General features: G+C 44.8%; 1 protein-coding gene across 1 annotated transcript in view; it reads right to left on the reverse strand.

Moving 5' to 3' along the window:
- EPHA1 (EPH receptor A1) overlaps positions 1 to 23311 on the reverse strand; it is an 84559-nt gene that overhangs the window by 52593 nt on the left and 8655 nt on the right. Inside the window, exon 2 of the mRNA XM_082204669.1 lies at positions 18874 to 18941. Within this exon, the coding sequence (XP_082060795.1) occupies positions 18874 to 18941 (68 nt within the window). The remainder of the gene's footprint in view (positions 1 to 18873; positions 18942 to 23311) is intronic.

The following is a 23311-nucleotide window of genomic DNA, read 5'->3' on the forward strand; positions in this document are numbered from 1 at the left end:
GGTGAATGAGACAAAAGGAGGTAATAACTGCCCATACATGCAAAGCAAGCAAAGTTAGTTGAAGCTGTAATTGCGTGAGTCACAGGCTGCATTCGTGGATCACATGTTCCTTTCTGTACAAAGGGAGCTGCGATGGATCACCTGAAACAAGCCTCTGTGGGATTGCCCTCATGATGGTACATGTCGCCCGATGCAGGTATTCTTGCCGAGTCTGTCACCTATAAACCTCTTTTGTATAGAGCCAAGCCATCCAATCTGCAGCTTGACATGACAAATCCTTTGCTGTTGACTGTACTTCAGATTGCAAGTGAGAGGTTGACTATTTGAGCGCTCCCACACATTAAAACAAAACAAAACAACTCTCCAGACATATAAAACTAGTGTGTCAGGGAGAGCATTCTCGCCCACCTTCTTGAGTGAGCAACAGCTTTTGTTATGAGGGATTAAAATTAAAATAAAACAAAATGGGGAACTTTTGAAACATTCAGTTCCTCACCTACAGTCTGAAATGTGGCAGCCTGGAAACTGATGCAGCATGGGAGGCAGAGGCACATGTGTCTCTTAGTGTGGTGGCCTCTGTCCACATTACAATTCCTTCGTACAGTGGTACCTCGGGTTAAGTACTTAATTCGTTCCGGAGGTCCGTTCTTAACCTGAAACTGTTCTTAACCTTAGGTACCACTTTAGCTAATGGGGCCTCCTGCTGCCTCCGCGCTGCCAGAGCACGATTTTTGTTCTCATCCTGAAGCAATGTTCTTAGCCTGAAGCACTATTTCTGGGTTAGCGGAGTCTGTAACCTAAAGCGTATGTAACCTGAAGCGTATGTAACCTGAGGTACCACTGTATGTCCTGGGATATCCTTACCACCAACTCAGATACCATTGGTGAACATGTGGAGTTAAGATTTTTTGCCCCAACATGCATCAGTATACATTTCTTTACACTGAACCACAACTGCAATTTTAATGCCCACTCATCCACAAAAAATATATTTTGAGCTATTCTTTCACAATCCTTTTTTTTTTACCACTCTAAATAATTTGGTGTCATCAGTAAAGTTAGGCACTTCACTGCACATTATTAAATCCCGATAATTTATGAGCAAATTTGAAAACACAGGCCCCCTGGGGCCTCCCCTTTTATATCTCTCCATTGTGAGAATGGGCATTTATTCCCACTTTCTGCTTCCTGTTCTAGCATCTGTTACCGATCCACAAGAGGACCTGTCCTCTTATCCCATGGCTGCTAAGTTTACTCAGGAGTCTTTGCTGAGGAATTTTAGCCGAAGCTTTTTGAAAGTCCAAGTAGACAATTTCTACAGGATCACTGTGCCCATGTGGCTAATGACACTTTCAGAGAATTGTAAAAGGTCAGTCAGGCTTTCCAAGAAGCTTTGTTGATTTTTCTGTTGCAAGATTCGTTCTTGATAATTTACCTTTAATCATGCTTTCCACCAGTTTATGCAGAACAACTTGTAAACCAGATGAACATTTATTAAGAAAGAACATTAGTGATAACTGCTAAGAACTAATGTTGGAAGGAGAAAAGCCAAATCTGTCTCTGTGGATCGCTGACTTCAGGGAAAACAATGATATATTAAAGTGCAACCCTGCTAAAGTACCAGGTGTCCTTATACTTGGTTACATTGGCAAGAGCTGCGTCTCAGTTGTATGTACTTTGCCTATATATGGTCCTGGTACAACTTCTGACACCCCCAGTTGAAAATGTAGGGATTACTATTATTTATGAGATTTCCTACCCACCCTCCCCCTTAAGAAGGGTGGGTTACATCAATGTAAACATACAGTACTAAAATAGTTTAAACAATATACAATCGAAAGAACAGGGTGCGTCCTAAAAACATATATATCAGGTATCAAGAGTCAAGGTAGAGGTGTGTCATCAGCATATGACTAAACCTACACAATGAACGTGCCTGATTTTTCCTCTGTGGGGAGGGATTTCCACAGCTCAGTGGCTGCCGTAAATAATGCCGTGTCCTGGCTGCCACCCCTCCAAGCCAACTTCTGAAGGTGTTGAAAGTACCAGGAGGGCCTCCTCTGCCAACACAAGGCTGGGTAATACCACTCTCCCTGGCAGGGTTGACAGGCTGGGATACAGAGATCCTGCCTGATTGTGTGAAATGTCCAAAGCAGTGGAAGAGAATGCATTCATTGAGTCTCCAGTCCCTTCACCCTCTTTCACCTTCCCTAATGTAGCAGTCAGGATTCCTGCTTCCCTGAAAGCAGCAGATCGAGAAGAAGTGACTAGTGGAAGATCAGTCAGGTACAACGGCTGAATCCACACCTGTTCCCCATGAATTCTTAAAGGAATGGGCACTATCTCTAGGTTGGAATCTGGCAACCCTTGTGTCCAAGCATCCTGTCTTCATGTCCCAGGTACCAAAGGAGGTCCAGCTGAGATAGAGCAGTTGGGTGACTGCAGGAGCCAGGGCCCAGGAACACACACCCAGCTGATAGGTAACCAGTAAGCCCTGGCAAAAGTTGAGAAGACAGGAACAAGAACCTTCTACTGTCAAAGGAATACCAGTTGCTGGAAACTGCAGGAGCAGAGTGCTGTCTTCTTCTGGGCTTCCCATCTGGTTGGCCACTGTGGGAACAGGATGCTGGACTCAACTGGCCAGAGCCATCAGGCTCTTATTACATACTCCCAAAAGGTTCCCATTGCAATTCGAAGGGAGGACCAGAAGTTTCTGAGGAAGCAAAAGCTTCGGGCAGCCAGGCTAACAAGGACTGAACACATAGTGCTAGTTACAGGAGTGTGCTTGCAGGCCTTGCCTAAAAGCCTAAGATTGCAGAACCACCATCCCGACACCCATGTCACTCTGACTTATCTGGACCTAAGCTGGGGCAGGATAGCAGCAAAGTTGAGGCTGAGCAGTTGCACTGCCATCTGCACCCCTGCTAATCTGGCACTTCCATCAGTACAGCCATGCAACCATGCCCCCACTACTGCTTCGCTTCACCCCTGGTAGGCAGCAGTTTCAGAGTTTCACCCCCCCATGTGCTACAACTCAAAACAGGGCCAGCACCAAAGGAGGGGGCCCATTTACAAGACCCCTCCAGGACCCATTCCTCCCCTTCATCACTGCGGCCTACTTGTTCACACACCGCTTGCTCAGGGTCAGGCAATGTTGGTGGTGAGAAGTCTTGGAACTTATGCACAGCTTAACATGTAAGCTTGGAATCTGAATTGCGGTGAGATTCTTATGTGCACAAGGATGGAAAGATACAGCCCTACTACGTACTGTGGCTGATAAAATTATTAGACTTAGCTGAGATGGCAAAGTTAATGTGTTTAATTAGAGAAAAACAATTACTGTCATTTTTTAAAGGATTGGAATCTTCTTATGGACTTTTTGCGTGAAAGGGGTTTGAAGACGGAAAAATTATTGGCTTATAGAAAATGGAATGGTTGGATGTTAATGAGTGGTACTATATTTAGCTGACAGACAGAGAAATGGAAGTGTTTTTATCTTTTCCCATTTCTTTCTTTCTCTTTTTTCTTTTCTTTTCCCCTTCTCTTTGCTTTTGTTCTTTTTTTAGATTAGATTTTTAAAGTGTAGTATAAAAAAATACTCTGTATTGGGTATAAACCTTTGTATATATTTTGATAAGTATAAAAAAGACCTAAAAATGGGATTTGAACTGAGTACTGAATGGTTGCTGGATAAGCACACCTTGCCCTTGGCCATAACTGAGACTCTGCGTTCAGGAAAATAAAAAAGCTAACTTTATTAAAGGAAAGACATATTTGATAGGAAAGTTCCTAGTTCCAACAACGAGCCATGCCTGCCCTTTGTTATCAGTAGGAGACACACAGAGAGATGTATCTTCTCCCAAGGTTAGGAGGAAGAAGGAAATATGCAACTCTGAAAGTATCAGCCTAGCACCTGAAGCAAGGTCAGCACAGGTTAAAGGACAGTCTAGAGAAGTTCCTCTCTCCTGCTACTTTATCTAGTGCAGACCCACAAGTCTTCAGTACAAGCTGAGTTGCATCCCAACACCTCCAACAACAACAAGGAGCAGTAGACGCCAATGCCAGTTTGCTCAAGCAAGCAAGTGGGTGGCGCTGTGGGTTAAACCACAGAGCCTAGGACTTGCCGATCAGAAGGTCGGCGGTTCGAATCCCTGCGACGGGGTGAGCTCCCGTTGCTCGGTCCCTGCTCCTGCCAACCTAGCAGTTCGAAAGCACGTCAAAGTGCAAGTAGATAAATAGGTACCACTCCGGCGGGAAGGTAAACGGCGTTTCCGTGCGCTGCCCTGGTTCGCCAGAAGCGGCTTAGTCATGCTGGCCACATGACCTGGAAGCTGTACGCCGGCTCCCTCGGCCAGTAAAGCGAGATGAGCGCTGCAACCCCAGAGTCGTCCGCAAGTGGACCTAATGGTCAGGGGTCCCTTTACCTTTAAGCAAGTGGGTAGTAGCAATCATGAGGAAAAGGAGTTGCAGTAGTTGGTGACAATGGTGGTGAAGAGGTAGACTCACTGAGGGAGGACTAACTGAAGGAGGGGTGCCCAGGAAACGTGTCCTATTACTGCCCAAGGGTCTTCCATGCATGCAGACTGCACCCAACAGGAATAAAACCTGCATTGTACAAAATAGACATTTGCAATACAGATGCCTCAGTTCTACCTTCTGTTCCACACCAACCATGAGCAGAGGCACAGAAGACCTTTAAGCCTTGAGTACAAAACACTTTTAGATAAGCAATCCAAGGCCAACACTTAAGACTATCTGATAATGAGGGCAGGAGATGTACCCTGTGTCCACAAAAAAACATAAACTCCTTGCTAAAATCCTTACACCACAATGTGCTGCTTTAGGCGAGCGCCGCTATTGAGCAATGACTGTGAAAACGGTGTTCAAAGGGTCACAGAGTTCACTGCCACCCAAGGGAAACGTCTACATTAAATTCCTTTCCACAGCATCAGGTGGCCAGTCTGACTACTTATCAGGAACTCCACCAGCCTCAAATCTCAGTGGGACGTGAAACTTGATTCTGTTTACGAATTTGAAAATTTCGCAAATTTGAATTCTGTACTAAAGTTTGGCACCGCTCCATTAGAGCAATCTTAGCTAAGATCAAAAAAGCCACTTTTGAGGTCCTAGATCACAGAGGTGATAAAATAGATCCACTATATGTGAGATAGTGTGCCAGGAGGTACTGCAACCCCTTCAGCAGCTTACAGAGGTTAATGTATATGCATACATAGAACCATAGAATTGAGTTGGAAGGTCCCCTGCAATGCAACCCAGAAGGAGATTTGCATGTAATTCTTTATAATTTGGAATTAATGTGTGTGTGTGTGTATATATATATATATATATATATATATATGCAGGTTTTGGTGTCTTCGGGTGTCTTCCCGTGTAAGAGTCGGGGTGTCTGGGCGACGTTTCGACGAGGTCTCACTCGTCATCTTCAGGCTGGTGCTTTCGGCTTCTTGTTACTGGAACAGAGCAGAGTCTGGTATTTGAGTTCCTATAAATACTGTTGAGGGGTGTGGTGTATAGCCTCCAACGTTCTATACACACACACACACACACACACATATATTCCAAACAAAGTGCTTGATTAACCTGGAGGTAGACTGTATGAACTCTGTATTAATTTGTAATGTTTGTTGGGTCTCTGGACCGTAATAAAGATTGATGATGATGATATTTACTCTCCATAAGCCTTTGGAGGGGCTGCAACTCCTGCTACACTATTTCACATAAGGGAACATGAGCATAGGTGGGGGGGCAGCTGCCCCCCTAAATCAAGTAAATAAATAAAAATACTTAACTAACTGACCAATCATATTACAGATAGCTCGGTTCTGCCCTCCCCACCCCCCGAAATCCTGGCTACGCCCGTGTAAGGGAGTTCTGTATTATGGCCTTAGTGTCATCAGATCTTGTCTTTTTCAGTCCCATAAAGATGGAACTATTTCTTTGGTTAGTGCAGTACACTCAGTGCTGGTTTAATACTGGAAAACTGAAAGCACACTGGAAAACTTTGATCTTGTGAACCAACCTGAGATCTTCGGATGAAGGCAGTACAGTTGTACTTTGGTTTTCAAACAGCTTAGTTTTCAATCGCTTTGGCTCCCGAACGCGGAAGTGACTGTTCTGGTTTGCGAACTATTTCGGGAAGCCAAACATCCGATGGGGCTTACGCAGTTTTGATTGGCTGCAGGAAGCCGCACTTTGGTTTCCGAATGTTTTGGAAGTCAAACGGACTTCCGGAACAGATTCCGTTCGACTTCCAAGGTATGACTGTATATAAATTTAATTAGTTAGCAGCAGCAATAACACCAACAGAAAGCCATGCAACAATAGCTGCTTGTTACTTGAGGCTGTGGCTTGGAGGGCAGTGAGGAAAAACTCGTCCAGAAACTCCTGCTCTCATCTAGGAGGATTGCCATACCTGATAAATCTAAATGATATCCATTTGTCTCTCATATTGAAAATACATCTTATTCAATCTGCTGTAAAAGATAAGAACATAAGAAGAGCTTGCTGGATCAGACCAATGGCTTATCTAGTCCAGCATCCTGTTCTCACAGACGTCAACCAGAGTCCTGTGGGAAACCCACAGTCAGGACCCAAAAAACAAGGGCCCTTCCCTGCTAGTGGTTTCTTGTTGGTCTACCTGTTTTTTTTGTGATACGTAACATAACAATTATTCCTCTGCCTACTTCTCCATTTGTATTCTTCAACATATAATTAGTTTGTTTTTCAGCAGTAAGCATTTCTGTTTCGGAAGCATTTTAATTTTGAAACAATAAGCATGGAAATCTTTGGAAGGAGTATAATAACGCAGATTTTCTGAGCTGTGAATTTGGCACCAAACGCAAAACGAAATGCTGGAAACGCGTTGCAGATTTAACATTTCGGATGAATTTAAACCATATTCCGAACTACATTTGAGAAATGGTTGATGACTGAACATGAGAATTATAAGACCGGTGGACAGATGTAATTAAATCCATCCCATCAAGTAAGGTGGGGCAGAAATTTCCCAGAACATTTTCTGCTGCTATATGTTTCCACAGAAAATGTCCTTCTAAAATATATGTTGCTCCATAAAATTAATTAGCAGCATAATTAATGGATACGGTTATTGGTTAAATGGAGTGGTTCTAAAGTTGTAATTAACTTTTCTAGGTGACTGACCCTAAGAAACATGTAAATATAAATGCATAGTTATTTATGTGTGTCAGTAGCATCTGAACACATTTCTTTCTCCTTCTTTTACACAATTTTTGTTATTTCATTAAACATTACAAACAACAAATAAAACCACAAAAAATTATTTCAGTTACAAGTTTGTACGTAGCCAAGCATAGTACAAAAGTAAGGAAAGTATTCACCAATGTAATATTATGAGAACTCTGCTCTCATGCATTTAGAGATTCATTTTGTTGGATCCTGTGCTTTATGCCTCAGTGGAGGATGTAGAGTACAGTCATACCTTCAGGTTACGAACGCTGCGGGTTGCACATTTTCGGGTAGCGGACCGTGCCGAACCCGGAAGTACCGGAACAGACCTCACCTGGAGTACTGTGTCCAGTTCTGGGCACCACAGTTCAAGAAGGACACTGGCAAACTGGAACGTGTCCAGAGGAGGGCAACCAAAATGGTCAAAGGCCTGGAAACGATGCCTTATGAGGAACGGCTAAGGGAGCTGGGCATGTTTAGCCTGGAGAAGAGGAGGTTAAGGGGTGATATGATAGCCATGTTCAAATATATAAAAGGATGTCACATGGAGGAGGGAGAAAGGTTGTTTTCTGCTGCTCCAGAGAAGCGGACACGGAGCAATGGATCCAAACTACAAGAAAGAAGATTCCACCTAAACATTAGGAAGAACTTCCTGACAGTAAGAGCTGTTCGACAGTGGAATTTGCTGCCAAGGAGTGTGGTGGAGTCTCCTACTTTGGAGGTCTTTAAGCAGAGGCTTGACAACCATATGTCAGGAGTGCTCTGATGGTGTTTCCTGCTTGGCAGGGGGTTGGACTCGATGGCCCTTGTGGTCTCTTCCAACTCTATGATTCTATGATTCTATGATTCTATGATTCTATGGAACGGGTTACTTCCAGGTTTAGGCACTCGCGCATGCGCAAAAACACAAAATGACATCTCACGCATAAGCATAACCACCAGATATCCCCAAATATGGAGCGCTCTGTGGAACTGTTCCACCAACAAATATACTAAATACAAATCAAACAAACACACATCCTAAATCAGATCCTAAGCAGCTGAGTGCCCTGGGCTTTTTGAAAGATTTTACCTAACTGAACCAGAAGAAGGAATGAAAAACTTGCTGCACACTCTTTGACGTCTACACAACTCAGTTAAACCAGACAAGCCCCACTCTGCAGGAGAAGGCTGAGAAAACTTCAACACAAAGCAGACACAACATAACAAAGCAAAGATCTCTTGAGGAACATTTCCCCCAGCCACAAATGCCTGGAGTAACAGGTACTGAGCATGAATAGGGTTTGCCAAGTATCAAGGCCAGCCCAAGAGAGATTTTGCTGCCCAAGGTTTAGCAGCAAATGGTGCATAGTAGTCCTAAACACGAACAGAACTTGCCTTAAATAAATGTTTTCTTTCATTTAAGAAAATAAACCAAACAAAATCTGCACTAATATTCTGCCTGCCTCCCATGCATGTGGAACCTTGCTTTGCAGCACAGTGGGTAGAACCTGGAGGCACTTCGTGATTTATTTATCTTTTAAAAAAAATACAGATTTCAAGCATCTTTTGTCTCATCTCCAGTGCAGAGTCATTCCCTCTCTATACCTCATATGTGCCCAGATACATTGCCTATGCCAGTTTTAGTAGTGTTCTCCTCGCTGTTGCTCTTCCACAGAAAAAGAGCAAAATAAATACCAACACCAAAAAATAAAAATAAAACCTGTTGTAAAAAGGAAGTGGTTCGTTTTTTTAAGCATTGGAAGAGAAGGCAGAAAACAATTTGCCTTTTTGCACCCACCTTCTTACCCTGAGGGACGCGGGTGGCACTGTGGGTTAAACCACAGAGCCTAGGACTTGCCGATCAGAAGGTCGGCGGTTCGAATCCCCGCGACGGGGTGAGCTGCCGTTGCTCGGTCCCTGCTCCTGCCAACCTAGCAGTTTGAAAGCACGTCAAAGTGCAAGTAGATAAATAGGTACCGCTCTGGCGGGAAGGTAAACGGTGTTTCCGTGTGCTGCTCTTGTTTGCCAGAAGTGGCTTAGTTATGCTGGCCACATGACCCAGAAGCTGTAGGCCGGCTCCCTCGGCCAATAAAGCGAGATGAGCGCCGCAACCCCAGAGTCGGCCACAACTGGACCCAATGGTCAGGGGTCCCTTTAGCTTTACCTCTTACCCTGAGATTTATCTACTTTTCCTTGAGAACCCAAAAGAAGCAGAAAACAACAACCCTGAAACTTTCGGTCAAACCCTGAATTTTGGCCATTTTGGAGCGAAATCCAGCTACAATACAGTGGTGCCTCGCAAGACGAAAAGAATCCGTTCTGTGATTCTCTTCGTCTAGCGTTTTTTCGTCTTGCGAAGCAAGCCCATTGACGGATTAGCGGATTAGCGCTATTAGCGGCTTATCGGATCAGCTGATAAGCGGCTTAGCGGCTTAGAAAAAGGGGGGGGGAGGAAAAAAAACCAGCAGGAACTCGCAAGGCATTGTCGTCTTGCGAAGCAAGCCCATAGGAAATTCGTTTTGCGAAGCACCTCCAAAACGGAAAACTCTTTTGTCTAGCGAGTTTTCCGTCTTGCAAGGCACTCGTCTTGCGGGGCACCACTGTATCTCATTAGGGAAACTTTACTGGGTTCACCTTTACCCAGTATCTATTACTGTTTCTGAGAAATAGCTAGCTAACAAGAAATGTGCGTGTAAATGGGTCGGCCCTTCCCACTTCCCTGATCTCTTTCCCAACCGCTCACTCTTGGTGATTGCTAAATTACGAGAGAGGTGCCAAGAGGTTTAACCATCTCAGTGAGAATTGATTACATTCAGATTTTTCTGGCAACATTTCACAGCACGTTCATTTTCATGTTTTAACCACAAGCATCTTTGAGTCATTTTAAAAACTCTTTAATTTCCTCGATATAGTTATACTCACATCTAGGAAGCCTAACTATACACAGGGGAGAGCCCATAGCTCAGAAGAATATCCCATGCTTTTAGGGTGCCAAGGCATCCTCCTTTACAGAGGTTAGCCCTCGGTTTGAAGGTGTCTCCTCTTTGAGGGCTGCCCAGTCCAATGGTCAGTTCCTCCCTCTGACTGTATGGCTTTGCTCCTTTCAGGGTGGCATCAGATAGTCACAGTTGCCCTTCCTCTTTTCCCCCTGAAAGGGCAGCTCCAGGTTACAAGAGCCATAGCCTTTACCCTTTACTCACGCCAAGGCCAGTCGACGACGTGTAAACAGGCACACAAATATCAAAGGCTAACGTCAGGCCATGGACTCTTTCTCTTTGTCTGCAAGGAAATAATTGACAAAATTTGCGATTGGGGCATGCCTGAGGCTTCAGAGCCAGCTAGAATAACGGGGCAAAGAAGCATATTGAGCAATGTTTGTTGAGATGGTTGCCTGGCTACAATAGCCAGTAATTACAAGAATGGCTAGATAGTGACCCTAATGCACCAGGAACCACATTGGCTGTCAGTCGCTCCCTGTTGCAAAATAATGCTTAATGTTGATTCATCATAGCGCTATGAAGCATGCTCATGCATTTACATGAGAAAGCCTTGCCACTGTCAAGAGTGGCCTAGCTGAGAGAACTACTTCATTCCCCGCCCATCGCTCTGAAGGCTAAATTCAAGATGTTGCTTGTGTTAAAAAATCCCTACATAATTTGGGGACTAGGACACCTTAGGGAATACTTCCTCTGATATGAACCTGCTGAATTTAAGTCATCTAATAAAGCTCTGCACCAAGTGTGGTTTGTGACTAAAGCAAAACTGACACCTACAAGGAGCAGGGCTTTCACTGGAGTGGCACCACAGGTAGAAAACTTGCTCTGTTGAAACATGCCTTGCTAGCTTCTTTCTGGGCTTCAGAAACCTGATGAAACTTTGTACATTTCACCAGGGCTTTGGGGATTACAACCACCCCATTTTCTGTTCCGTAATCATCTTGATGTATAAAATATTATTTTGATGTATAAAATATTGTCGTGATTAGACACATTGAAGACCCAAAGTTGCTTATAACATGGTAGAATGAGGCCTATGGTTCTTCTAGCCCTAAACTGCTGCCTGCTCCCTAACTCAATAAATTAGAATACTCTCCAGGTGTCCCTATTTTCCAGGGACAGTCCTGGGATTACAAAAGCCAGCCCAGCTTCTGATTTGATCCCAGAATGCCTGTTTTCTCTGCCAGCACCACTGCTGTAGATCTTGAGGATGACCATGAGCCTGTGATTGCCCTGAGGGACAGTGGTGGCAGCAGTGGCAGCTGCGAGGGAGCATTCTGTTGCCTCTCCATGGCTGCTGCTGCTGCTGCCGACTTCCTTCCTTGGCAGCAATGTCTAGGCAACACGATGACCATGTACATACGCAATAGACAATATTTATGTAATGCCTTCAAACCATAACAAATACGAAATGAAATCTTTAGTCTCAAAGTCTCTGAAAATCTTTAAATGCAGCGAGGTACCAGACTATGTACGGATATTGACTACATGAGCACTGTTCCACAGCATTTGCTATTTCCATTTACTTACATTCATTCGAAATAAATGGGTTTATGAAGCAATTCTATATCCTCCCACCACGCTAACAAAGAATCCTACAAAACAGTAGTCAATATCCGGAATCACTGTTCTGTGTTGGACATCATATTTGCCGAATACACAAAGCTTCACAGCTTGTCTTACATCGTACAAAGTCTGGTACCTCGCCTCACTTAAAGATTTTCAGAGACTTTGAGACTAAAGATTTCATTTCGTATTTGTTATGGTTGGAAGGAATTCTATAACAATTGTCTACTGCATATGTACATGGTCATCGTGTTGCCTAGACATTGCTGACGTTCTCTTTGCAACACAGGAGTTCGTTTGATTCCTTACTTGGGCAACTCGTCACGGCTGCTGGAGAGCAAGCGAGGAGGAGCAGAGCCTGCTACCAGTGCCAAGCGCGTGAAGCAGCAGCTCTGAGGTACAGGCAGAGCGCAGGGTGGTAGAAATGCTCTGAGCTTCGGAGGGGGGTGGGAGTGGAAAATGTCCCTATTTTCATCTGAAGAATGTTGGAGCGTATGAACTAGACCAGGGGCCTTTTTTCAGCCAGAACTCACTGGAACTTATTCCGGCATCTCTCAGGTGGGCGCCATTGTCATTATAACAGAACAAGGGAGGCATTCATGGCGAGTTCCAGCAGAGGGTTGCCATATTTCAAACAGTCAAAATCCAGACAGAAAAGCTGTTATGTACTGAAGTTCTTACCCTGGCCAACAGGGGGATACTATAGATAAGTATGCAAATAAGGGATCGAAAGTGATGTTCAGTGATTGGATAGTTTTAGAGAGTTGTTACAGTAACGTTGTACTGGAGCTCTATATAAGCAGGCTGACTGAACCCTTCAGTTCAATTCTGTCCTGGCCTGTGAATAAACAAGAGCTGTTTGAAGAATCGCTGTGTCGTCTGATATGTTCACCCACAACTTAACAAAAGCTGTTGAGCTGTTCTGGGCAAAGTTGTTGGGCAAAGCTCAACAATTGAAGTACAGTGGTACCTCTGGTTGTGAACGGGATCCGGGATCCGTTCCGGAAGCCCGTTCACAACCTGTAAAGAATGTAACCCGCGTCTGCGCAGGTCGTGATTTGCCGCTTCGGCCATTTTGCGCGTCTGTGCATGCGTGAGCAGCGAAATACGGAAGTAACCCTTTCCGGGACTTCCGGATCACCGCGGGACGCAACCTGAAAATGCGCAACCTGAAGCAAACGTAACATGAGGTATGACTGTATTCTGGACGTATAACAACCCTATTCCAGCCCTCTTTTTTCCAGACCCACCCAAAGTATCCCACCCCCCACAAAAGGCACTGAATGGTAAGGTGCAATGATGTAATACTGTCTCATATTATGGACTTAATTTGTAGCACACTTGATGAAAATGTGGGCTACCACCGTGTTTCTACTATTCTACAAAGCAAAAAAGGATCATCTGCCTAAGATTTTGTACAGAGGAAGTTACTTACTGAATGGGCATTAATGATCAACTGGTGCTTCTTAACCCAGGAATAGAAGGCACACCAAACCTGCTGGGATGGGGCTGAGGGTCAGACTAGATGTGATGGCATCCTGGCATTATCCCTTGTCGGATTGGTTTATATATAACAGCTGAGTCAAAGGGTCAAGGCTTCCCTATCTCTCGCACCCTGATCCCAATTCAGTTTTTCCTGCCCCCATGCCAAGTGCAGATTCTGAAAACAAGCAAACATGCAAGGGCTAATGACATTATTTTTATTGTATTTAGTTTGGCCCTGGAAAACCAAAAGAGGGTTCTGCCTCTGTGTGTGTCTGTCAAGAGAATTAAAAAGAAAGACATTGTGAATCAGGCTAGTCAGAGGAAAACAGAGACGGGCTGCTATTACTTTGGTGTTACGGACACAATATTAGGCTAGCACTGCCCACCAGTGTGCCTGCAAAGCATGTACCCATGCTGCTCAACTTCTCAATTATACAGTGGTACCTCGGGTTAAGTACTTAATTTGTTCCGGAGGTCTGTTCTTAACCTGAAACTGTTCTTAACCTGAAGCACCACTTTAGCTAATGTGGCCTCCTCCTGCTGCTGCTGTGCCGCTGGAGCACGATTTCTGTTCTCATCCTGAAGCAAAGTTCTTAACCTGAAGCACTAGTTCTGGGTTAGCGGAGTCTGTAACCTGAAGCGTATGTAACCTGAAGCGTCTGTAACCTGAGGTACCACTGTAGTTGTAAATAAAAAAGGAATTACAAAATCCCCATAAGTCTCCAGGATGCTCTTGAAACTAACCCCATAAAGCACACTCATGTAAAAAGAAAGACTTTGGAATTATTGCTCAAGGAAACTGTATGCATGGACCCCTTCCTCGCCCTTTTCCATAGGTTGAGGGCAGGGCCAGATTTAGCTTTGATGAGGCCCTAAGCTACTGAAGGTAATGGGGCCCTGTATATGTCCAGCTGTCCTTTGTCAACAACAAATTGTCACTGTTTTTTGTGTTGAATATATGCTACATGGTAATTTATGGACCTAATAGGTATCTAAAGCTATTTGCACATAGCAAAATATGTATTTTATCAAAGTAACTGTTGAACTGAAATACAATTAAGAAGAAGTATATTAATAGTGGAACACTGTTGCTGTATGTAGGTTTTATTTTATTTGTTTTTTATCTTATATTTTGGAAATGTACCTCCAGTTTTTTCCCCTTTAATTTTTTTTGGGGCCCCCCCAAGAGAGTGGGGCCCTAAGCTATAGCTTGTTTAGCTTATACGTAAATCCGGTACTGTTTGGGGGACACACACACACACACACACACCCCTCCACACTAAACTGGGAGCAAGTGGTAGCAATTTGGAATGCTCAAGGTTAGCACACTGCGTTGCAGGAACATCAAAAGGCAAGCTGAAATGTATGTGACAATCCCCGGGGGCAACGGAGATTTACAGTGCATTCCAAAGAATGTTCGAGATATAACCAGGTAGTCTTCCACAAAGTTTAAAAAAGAAAAGAAAAAAAAAGCTGTGATCTGCTCAAAAATTTCATTTGGGAAAATCTCTTTAACAGAAACTGTGTAACATCTCCAGGGTGTTATATTATAGGTTTCGGAACTGAAAAGAAAAAAACTAAAGGCTTTGAACAATTAACATAATTAATTCACATAAAAGGGGTTGTGTGTTTCCCCACCCCCACCCCCACCCCCACCCAGGATAAAGAAATACAAAAGTCAAAGCTTCTTAAAGAAGGAAACCAGAAAACACAAATCAAATAACAAATACTAATAGCCATTGGTGTTTTTTTTTCTGGAAAAAAGATGGGGGAACTCATCAACCAACCAACCAATCAATCAATCAATCAATGGCTATACAGATAGATAGATTGCGGGCCCAGTTGCCATGCCACCCCCAGGCAGTGGCTAAATGTAAGATATGATTAATAAACCCAAGCAGACAATGATCTGAGTTAGAAATGGCCACAACTTTATTGATTACAGTGGACTCTTGGGTTGCAAACATGATCCGTGCAGGAAGCACGTCCGCAACCTGCAGAGTCTGCAACCCGCAGTGCCGCAACCCACAGCACTGCGTCTGCGCACGCACGGGTTGCGATTTGGCACTTCTGCGCATGTGCAAAGCGCAATTTAGCACTTCTGTGCAGGAGTGACAGCCAAAACCTGGAAGTAAGCCGTTCCAGTACTTCCAGGTTTCGGCGCGTCCGTAACCTGAAAAAACGCAACCTGAAGCGTCTGTAACCTGAGGTATGACTGTAGAGATGCAGATGGATTTTTGGCTTGGGCATTTGGCATATGTTTATCTGTTCCAGCCCCCTCCCCCCCATATTAATTTTAAAAATATAAGGGTTCCTGCTAAAAACTACAACCCTGCTTCTTAGTAAACATGACTAGGCTTGCACTGTGACTTCAGATTCCTAGTACACACCCTTCACTAGGTGTCTGGTCCCCTGCTTCTTCTACCTTTGCTCAAGGTGGCAATTTCATTTGTTGTGAATCCACAAGAGTCCCCCCCCCCCACTTCAGTCTTACTCTCTCCCCCTTTTTCTTTGCTTTCCCCACTTCCTCTCCTCTCCTCAAAACCTACAATCCTAGACTGACTCTGACTTACCTAAGTCCCACTGGAGTGTGTGGGATTTACTTCTGAGAAGACATGATGAGGATTGCAGACAGTGTCCTGACATAAACTCCCCATTCCCTTCTCATCCATCCATAGGCGCCGACTCCATGGGGCTTGAGGGGGCTTGAGCCCCCTCAAAAAAAATTTTGGGGGGGCTCAGCCCCCCCAATAATCTCGGGCGCCCTTGCCGCCGTCCCCCGCCTCCTCCCCACCTGCTCCCTCCCCAGCCAGCCAGCCAGCCGCGCGCCCTAGCTGGAGAGCCCCGGCCGTCCCCCGCGAGAACAGGGGAATCCCCGGGGGCGGGGGCTTCTGCCTCTAGCCCCAGGTTTCCCGCATATCAGCTGTTCCGGAGCTGATTAATAGGCAGCAGCACGCTCTCCCCTATTCGCTCACGAGGGGGCGGCGCCACTTTATTTGCATATTCATGAGCTTATTTGCATATTCATGAGCTTATTTACATTTCACGAGCTTTCCCGGGCCCCCCCAATATTTTTTATAAGTCCGCGTCCCTGCATCCATCCCATCCCTTGTTTTGCCTCAAGCTTTGACCAATTTACTCAGAACAGCGGGCCAAAATAATTATTAATGGCAATATCTCGGAGGAGTGTAACATTAGTAAGGGAACCAGGCAAGGATGCCCCTTATCCCCCCCTTATTTTCATTATGATAATGGAGGTAATGAACAATCAAATTCGGGAAGATCAATCAGTCAAAGGCATCATCCTGGGCAACAAAACACACAAGCTCAAAGCCTTTGCCAATGACCTGATTATTATGAGTGAAAACCCTAAAGAAAGTTTGATAAGAGTGGTAGAGCTGATTAAATACTTTGGAGAGGTGGCAGGTTTCAAGTTGAATACTACCAAAACAAAATTATTAGTTAAAAACTTATAGAAACAAGAAAAAAACGAATTAGAAGAAACATCGGGATTGCGGATCTGCCAGAAAGCGAAATATTTGGGTATTTGGGTCACCCCTAAAAATATTAATTTATTCCAGGACAACTATACAAAAACTTGGCTAGGAATTAAATGGAATCTTGAAACCTGGAGCAGATTGAGACTAACATTCCTGGGAAGGATTTCAATCATTAAGATGAACGTACTCCAGAAACCTTTACAGTTTATGGATTATGACATTTATATTAATTCTTTATGTAGGGCGTGACTGACGGTATTCTTATTATGGTGTAATTTTTCTTTTTTTGTTATGTGTTGAGCAAAAAAAAAAATATTTAAATAAATAAATAAATAAATAGCCTCGACAGAGCTCTCTCCCATTTTTGAGGCAATCCTAACTTTTGAATATGTTTAGTTTTCTGCCCAGAGACTTGCTTTAAAAGGGAAGTGAAGGAATTTGGAAGTGTCCTTGCAGTGAAGAAAAGCTGTCTTGCTGTTTTGAGACGTTCAGAGGAGGAGGAGGAGAGAGAGAAAGCTGGGAGTGGAGTTGGAAGTGGAGCTGCCAGATGATCAGGAACTGTGACAGATGAGCTATAAAAGCCAAGCAAGAGCCATGTGGAGGGGACGTGGGTGGCACTGTGGGTTAAACCACAGAGCCTAGGACTTGCTGATCAGAAGGTCGGAGGTTCGAATCCCCGCGATGGGGTGAGCTCCCGTTCCTCGGTCCCTGCTCCTGCCAACCTAGCAGTTCGAAAGCACATCAAAGTGCAAGTAGATAAATAGGTACCGCTCTGGCGGGAAGGTAAACGGTGTTTCCATGCGCTGCTCTGGTTTGCCAGAAGCGGCTTAGTCACATGACCCGGAAGCTGTACGCCGGCTCCCTCGGCCAATAAAGCGAGATGAGCGCCGCAACCCCAGAGCCGGTCATGACTGGACCTACCTTTACCTTTAAGAGCCATGTGTAGAAAACTCGGGCCTGGAATATAAGGCTGGGCTGATGTCTGGTTACAAAGTGAAGCTACTATTCTGCATCAAAAGCATGCAGCCATAGATTTGACGGGTTATTTCAGGTCCAAATGTCACCTTCAGCATTCCTCACATCTGTAGCTCTTGTCCATTTTCTCCCAGCCTTCCTTTCTTTGTCAACCCCCACCCTTTTCTCTTCATCACCTCCCCCTGCCCCAGTAGACCTTCAAATCCTCCTGTCCCAGCCACATATCATTGTTTCCTTTTGAAGGAAGTGAGGACAGGTGACCCCCTGGGTTCACTGAATTACTGGCTGGCTTTGTGTCAATAAATCAAAGAGCGCCAGTGACAATCTGACATGTACGTTCCCAGCCCAAACCGTTACACCTGAGTACGCGCCAGGAACTCTTTCTGGCTTGGTGTGGGCTTCAGAAGGGGGAGGTAGTGTATCTGCTCAAGAGCAAGAACATGATGTTTGCCCCAATATACATCAAGCATCAGTGGCCTCAAGAAAGGATAGTGGCCCGTTTGGGACGAGCCTGGCGTGACTTGTTTTCTCAACCTGCCCCTACATAGGGTGGCCACACAACCTATTTTACAGAGGACAATCCTTGATCCCAAATGGCTGTCAGTAGTCAGTCCTATATTTGAAGGTGCCCTCTGTTTGAGGGCTGTCCATTTCAGTCTAAGTCTGGTTTAAAGCTCAGAAAAAAATGAGAAGTTGCCCATCAATAGTCAGCAGACTGAACAGGCAACAAAGTCACCTGGCATCTTCCCCGCCTTTGTGAGATGTTTTGCATTTCTATTTAAATTCTAGCAGTTATTTCTACATTTGTGCATACATATGAATACATATACACATAAATTATCATGCACAGAGTTTATGCAAATTTATGTCTTTTTTTTTTTTTGGTCTGCCAATTTTTTTTGGCAAAGCATAACGGGCCATCTTAGCTCATCTGATCTTTTCTAAGGCCTCTGTCTCTTCTGCCTTTCATTCTCTATAGACCTCTACCTGCATTGTCCCTCTCTGACATCAGAGAACCTCAGCCAATGGCAACCTATCACCGCCAGAGGTGTCACTACCACCGCCACAAAACCCCTCCATGCATTTCAATATACAGGTAGATTGCTTCCAGTTCTCTTTCTGAACATGTACTGGCTACTCACCCCGTTTTCTTGAGGATGTGGCAACCAACCCAGCTCATTCTGAGCAATGCTCGTGTCAAGAAGGTTCACTGAAATTCAGAAGGAAAAAAAAACAGAAATTAGAAGGACAGGCAACAAAATATTGGATTTCAAGTCACCATGTAATGGGCCCTTACTGTACAGGCCATCCTTTATGCCAAAGGAAGGCAGTTTCATTGATAATAATAATAATATAATAATAATTTATTATTTATACCCCGCCCATCTGGCTGGGCTTCCCCAGCCACTCTGGGCGGCTTCCAAAAGAATATTAAAATACTATAATACATCAAACGTTAAAAGCTTCCCGAAACAGGGCTGCCTTCAGATGTCTTCTAAAAGCCTGGTAGTTGTTGTTCTCTTTGACATCTGGTGGGAGGGTGTTCCACAGGGAAGGCGCCACTACCGAGAAGGCCCTCTGCCTGGTTCCCTGTAACTTGGCTTCTCGCAGTGAGGGAACCACCAGAAGGCCCTCGGCGCTGGACCTCAGTGTCCGGGCTGAACGATGGGGGTGGAGACGCTCCTTCAGATATACTGGACCAAGGCCATTGAAAGTCACTAGCGGAATCATAAAGGTATGAAGGGACCTCCTGATAGCTCAGTTGGTAGAGCATGAGACCCTTAATCTCAGGGTTGTAGGTTTGAGCCCCACATTGGGTGAAGGATTCCTGCATTGCAGGGGGTTGGAACAGATGATCCTCATCATCCCTTCCAACTCTACAGGTCTGTGATTCTGTGACCTTGAGAATCGTACGATCCCAGAGAATCCTGTGCTGCCACTTGCTACACAGCACCAAGATCTCCTGTTGTTCCTGTACTTGTCACAGGTATAGGATGCACATGTGTCCTCCTTTACCGAATCATAGAATTGTGAGTTGGGAGGGACCCCAAGATTCATCTAGTCCAACCCTCTGCAGTGTAGGAATCTCAACTAAAGCATCCATGACGGATGGCCATCCAACGTCTGCTTGGAAACCTCCAAGGAAGGCAGAGTCCTCCGTTTGAATGTGTCCCCTGTTTGAGAGCTGCGCAGATCAAGAAAGGTCTGAAGATTCCCCATCAACACATAGCAACACCTGCACAGCAGACTGGGCGGACACACGTCACCTGGTGTCTTACCCACTGTGGAGAGACGTATTGCACATCTGTTTAAATTCTGTCAATTACTCCTACATTTGCACCTATACTACACTTAAATTAAATTCTCATGCTCAAATGGATGTCCTCTTTTTTTAGTTGATGCAAATTATCACCTTTGGGGATGCATAAGTGCTACCCTACATAGGGACTGGACCAGGGGTCAGCAACCTTTTTCAGCCATGGGCCAGTCCACCATCCCTCAGACCCTCGGACTATATTTTGAGAAAAAATATGAATGAATTCCTATGCCCCACAAATAACCCAGAGATGCATTTTAAATAAAAGCACACATTCCACTCATGTAAAAACACCAGGCAGGCCCCACAAATAACCCAGAGGTGCATTTTAAATAAAAGGACATTCTACTCATGTAAAAACACGCTGATTCCTGGATCGTCTGTGGGCCGGATTGAGAAGGCGATTGGGCCGTATCCAGCCCACGGCCCTTAGGTTGCCTACCCCTGGACTGGACCTTACCAGTCTTTGGGACACCTGGGCACCTGGAAGCTGTACCACAAAATAAAACACATCCATTTTAAAGAGAGACTGGTAGTGAGATGTGGACAATGTAAACAAGGAATGGGGAATCTCAGGCCATGCGCCAAATGTGGTACCCCAGGCCTCTCTGGCTCACAATAGGACTCGGACTCATCCCTATACTTCACACTGTCCTCTGGTTCCTTTACATGGTTGAAAGGTCTCCCTTCCTCTTTCCACACAATTTCATTTTTAAAAAATGGGGGGGGGGGAGGTGGCACAGAAGAGGAGTCCTTGTCCTTTCTGTATTCCATCCATTTTGCAAGCAATAAAATGTCTGAGCCAGCGATTAATGGATCTCGGCCACACCAACCTGATTTCTGAAACCTACATCTTAAATCACAGAACTTGCAGCAGCTGAGCTGAGAGAGTTACTGACTCATACTTCAAGTTCCTCTCATGAACAAATGACTCCCAGAAGAAGTCACCATGATTTGTCTACTGCTGTGGCAAGTAAAGTGGCGAAAAACAGCCGTAACATTATCTGGGGTTTATTAGAATGGGAAAGGGGTGCCTTGACACTCGCAGTCATCTCTTCAGCACAGAGGAGCCTGACCTAACAAAAGGATGAAAAGTGACAGGGACAAATTACCAGAACAAAAGATCAATTAGTGTTGCCTCAGGGAACTAACCAGAGACAGGAATGGCAGGCCAGGGGATCATGGGAGTCAAAGATGCACATGCAGTCACTTTTTTTGAATAAAACTGTTCAACAGTTATGGGATCCCCACTTTGGGCTACTGTATGTACAGTGGTACCTCGGGTTAAGTACTTAATTCATTCCGGAGGTCCGTACTTAACCTGAAACTGTTCTTAACCTGAAGCACCACTTTAGCTAATGGGGCCTCCTGCTGCTGCTGTTGCGCCGCCGGAGCACAATTTCTGTTCTCATCCTGAAGCAAAGTTCTTAACCTGAAGCACTATTTCTGGGTTAGCAGAGTTTGTAACCTGAAGCGTTTGTAACCCGAGGTACCACTCTACTGATATGACACATAAGAAAGACTGTTAAGCATAAATCCCAGCCTCCAGTTGGCAATCTTATTTTTGGCCTGATGCAAACGTAAGACTGATTAGAGCACCTTATTGGGCCCCACACTCTCCTTCCACACACCCACCTCGCCTCTCGTATGGGCATGCTTTCCGTTTCGGGGCTATAATTAGAGTCAAGGGCTGCACCTGAGCTTTCCCTAATCTTAGCCAGCATCAGACCACAGTTTGGAACCGTGATTAGAAGCGGATTTGCAAGCTGTGGTTTGGGCTGACTACGGCACACGTTAGACATTTCAGCCTCCCGGTGCAAGCTGCTTTCCCACAGGTTCATGCCAACAGCACGGCTGCAGCTTCTGAAGCCCCACAATTATGTGGGTGAGGCCAATTGTGCAGGTCTTTCCTATTCTGTAAACCTCATCCCTCGTTCCCTACAGCTCATCTTCTTTCTGCTCTCTCCCTGCCCTGGCTGTGAGAGGTTGTTGTTGCTTTTTTGTCGCTTCCTAGTTCTTGCTTCCCTTTCCCAACTCCTCCTTCAAATTTCATTCTGTTGATTCTCTAACTCCTTTTAAGCCCTTTTGTGTGCATCAGCCCATTATTTACTCCTGATCTTTTAATATCTTGAATTGTGCTTTCACTCCTTTCTCCTTCTCCTTTAATCTCTCTCCTTTTTCCTGTGTGTATCTACCAATTAGTAACATTTCATGAATCTGATGACATCTACTCTAGTGACTAGTCCATGGAAGCTTATCCCACAATAAATTTGTTTGTCTTGAAGGGGCTACAATACTTTTGTTATTTATGCCACAATCACATTCACTTTTTTATCTTACATATTTCTATACTGCTTTTCAGCCAAATGGCCCTCAGGGCAGTTCACAGAGATAAAAAGAATACAGGCAACTCCCAATTTACATGGGGGCTATGTTCCAAGGTCCATTCTGAAGGAAATCAGCCCTGAGTGCTCACTGGAAGGACAGATCCTGAAGCTGAGGCTCCAAGACTTTGGCCACCTCATGAGAAGAGAAGACTCCCTGGGAAAGACCCTGATGTTGGGAAAGATGGAGGGCACAAGGAGAAGGGGACGACAGAGGACGAGATGGTTGGACAGTGTTCTCGAAGCTACAAACATGAGTCTGACCAAACTGCGGGAGGCAGTGGAAGACAGGAGTGCCTGGCGTGCTCTGGTCCATGGGGTCACGAAGAGTCAGACACAACTAAACGACTAAACAACAACATGTTCCAAGGCACTGCGTGTTTAAGTGAAATCGCCTATATTTGAAACACCATTGAAAAAGCCTGTTCAACCACCGTCACTTTCTGTGATGTTTCTGGGTCACTTCCGGGTTTGGTGTGATGCACACATGCGCAATCATGCCTAAAATGGTCACTGCCTGTATATGAATGTTGTTATTAATTAAAAAAGCATTACACGCACACCTCTGTGTTACTGTGATGACACTGTGCTTTTTCTTATTACCACCCAAGCACTGCTTTCACTATCTCCACAAATCAGTGAAGTCTGTAAATCAGAGCATGTAGTAAGCGCATGAGAGAAAATCCCCAATGAAGTAACCTGTGGGGTCTGAAGAATCCTTATCTACTCCTCTAATGAAGACCTAGGGTGATAATAAAGTGCTCTTTTAAGTTTGGAGCATCACTGACCCACACAGTAGTAACATCTAACAGATAAGAAGTGGAACACTCTTGTGCACTTTTAGCACCAGTGCTATCACAGCAAGGATCACTACTGGAG

Source organism: Podarcis vaucheri, assembly GCF_965113315.1.
Source record: "Podarcis vaucheri genome assembly, chromosome: 17".
Lineage (NCBI taxonomy): Eukaryota > Metazoa > Chordata > Lepidosauria > Squamata > Lacertidae > Podarcis > Podarcis vaucheri.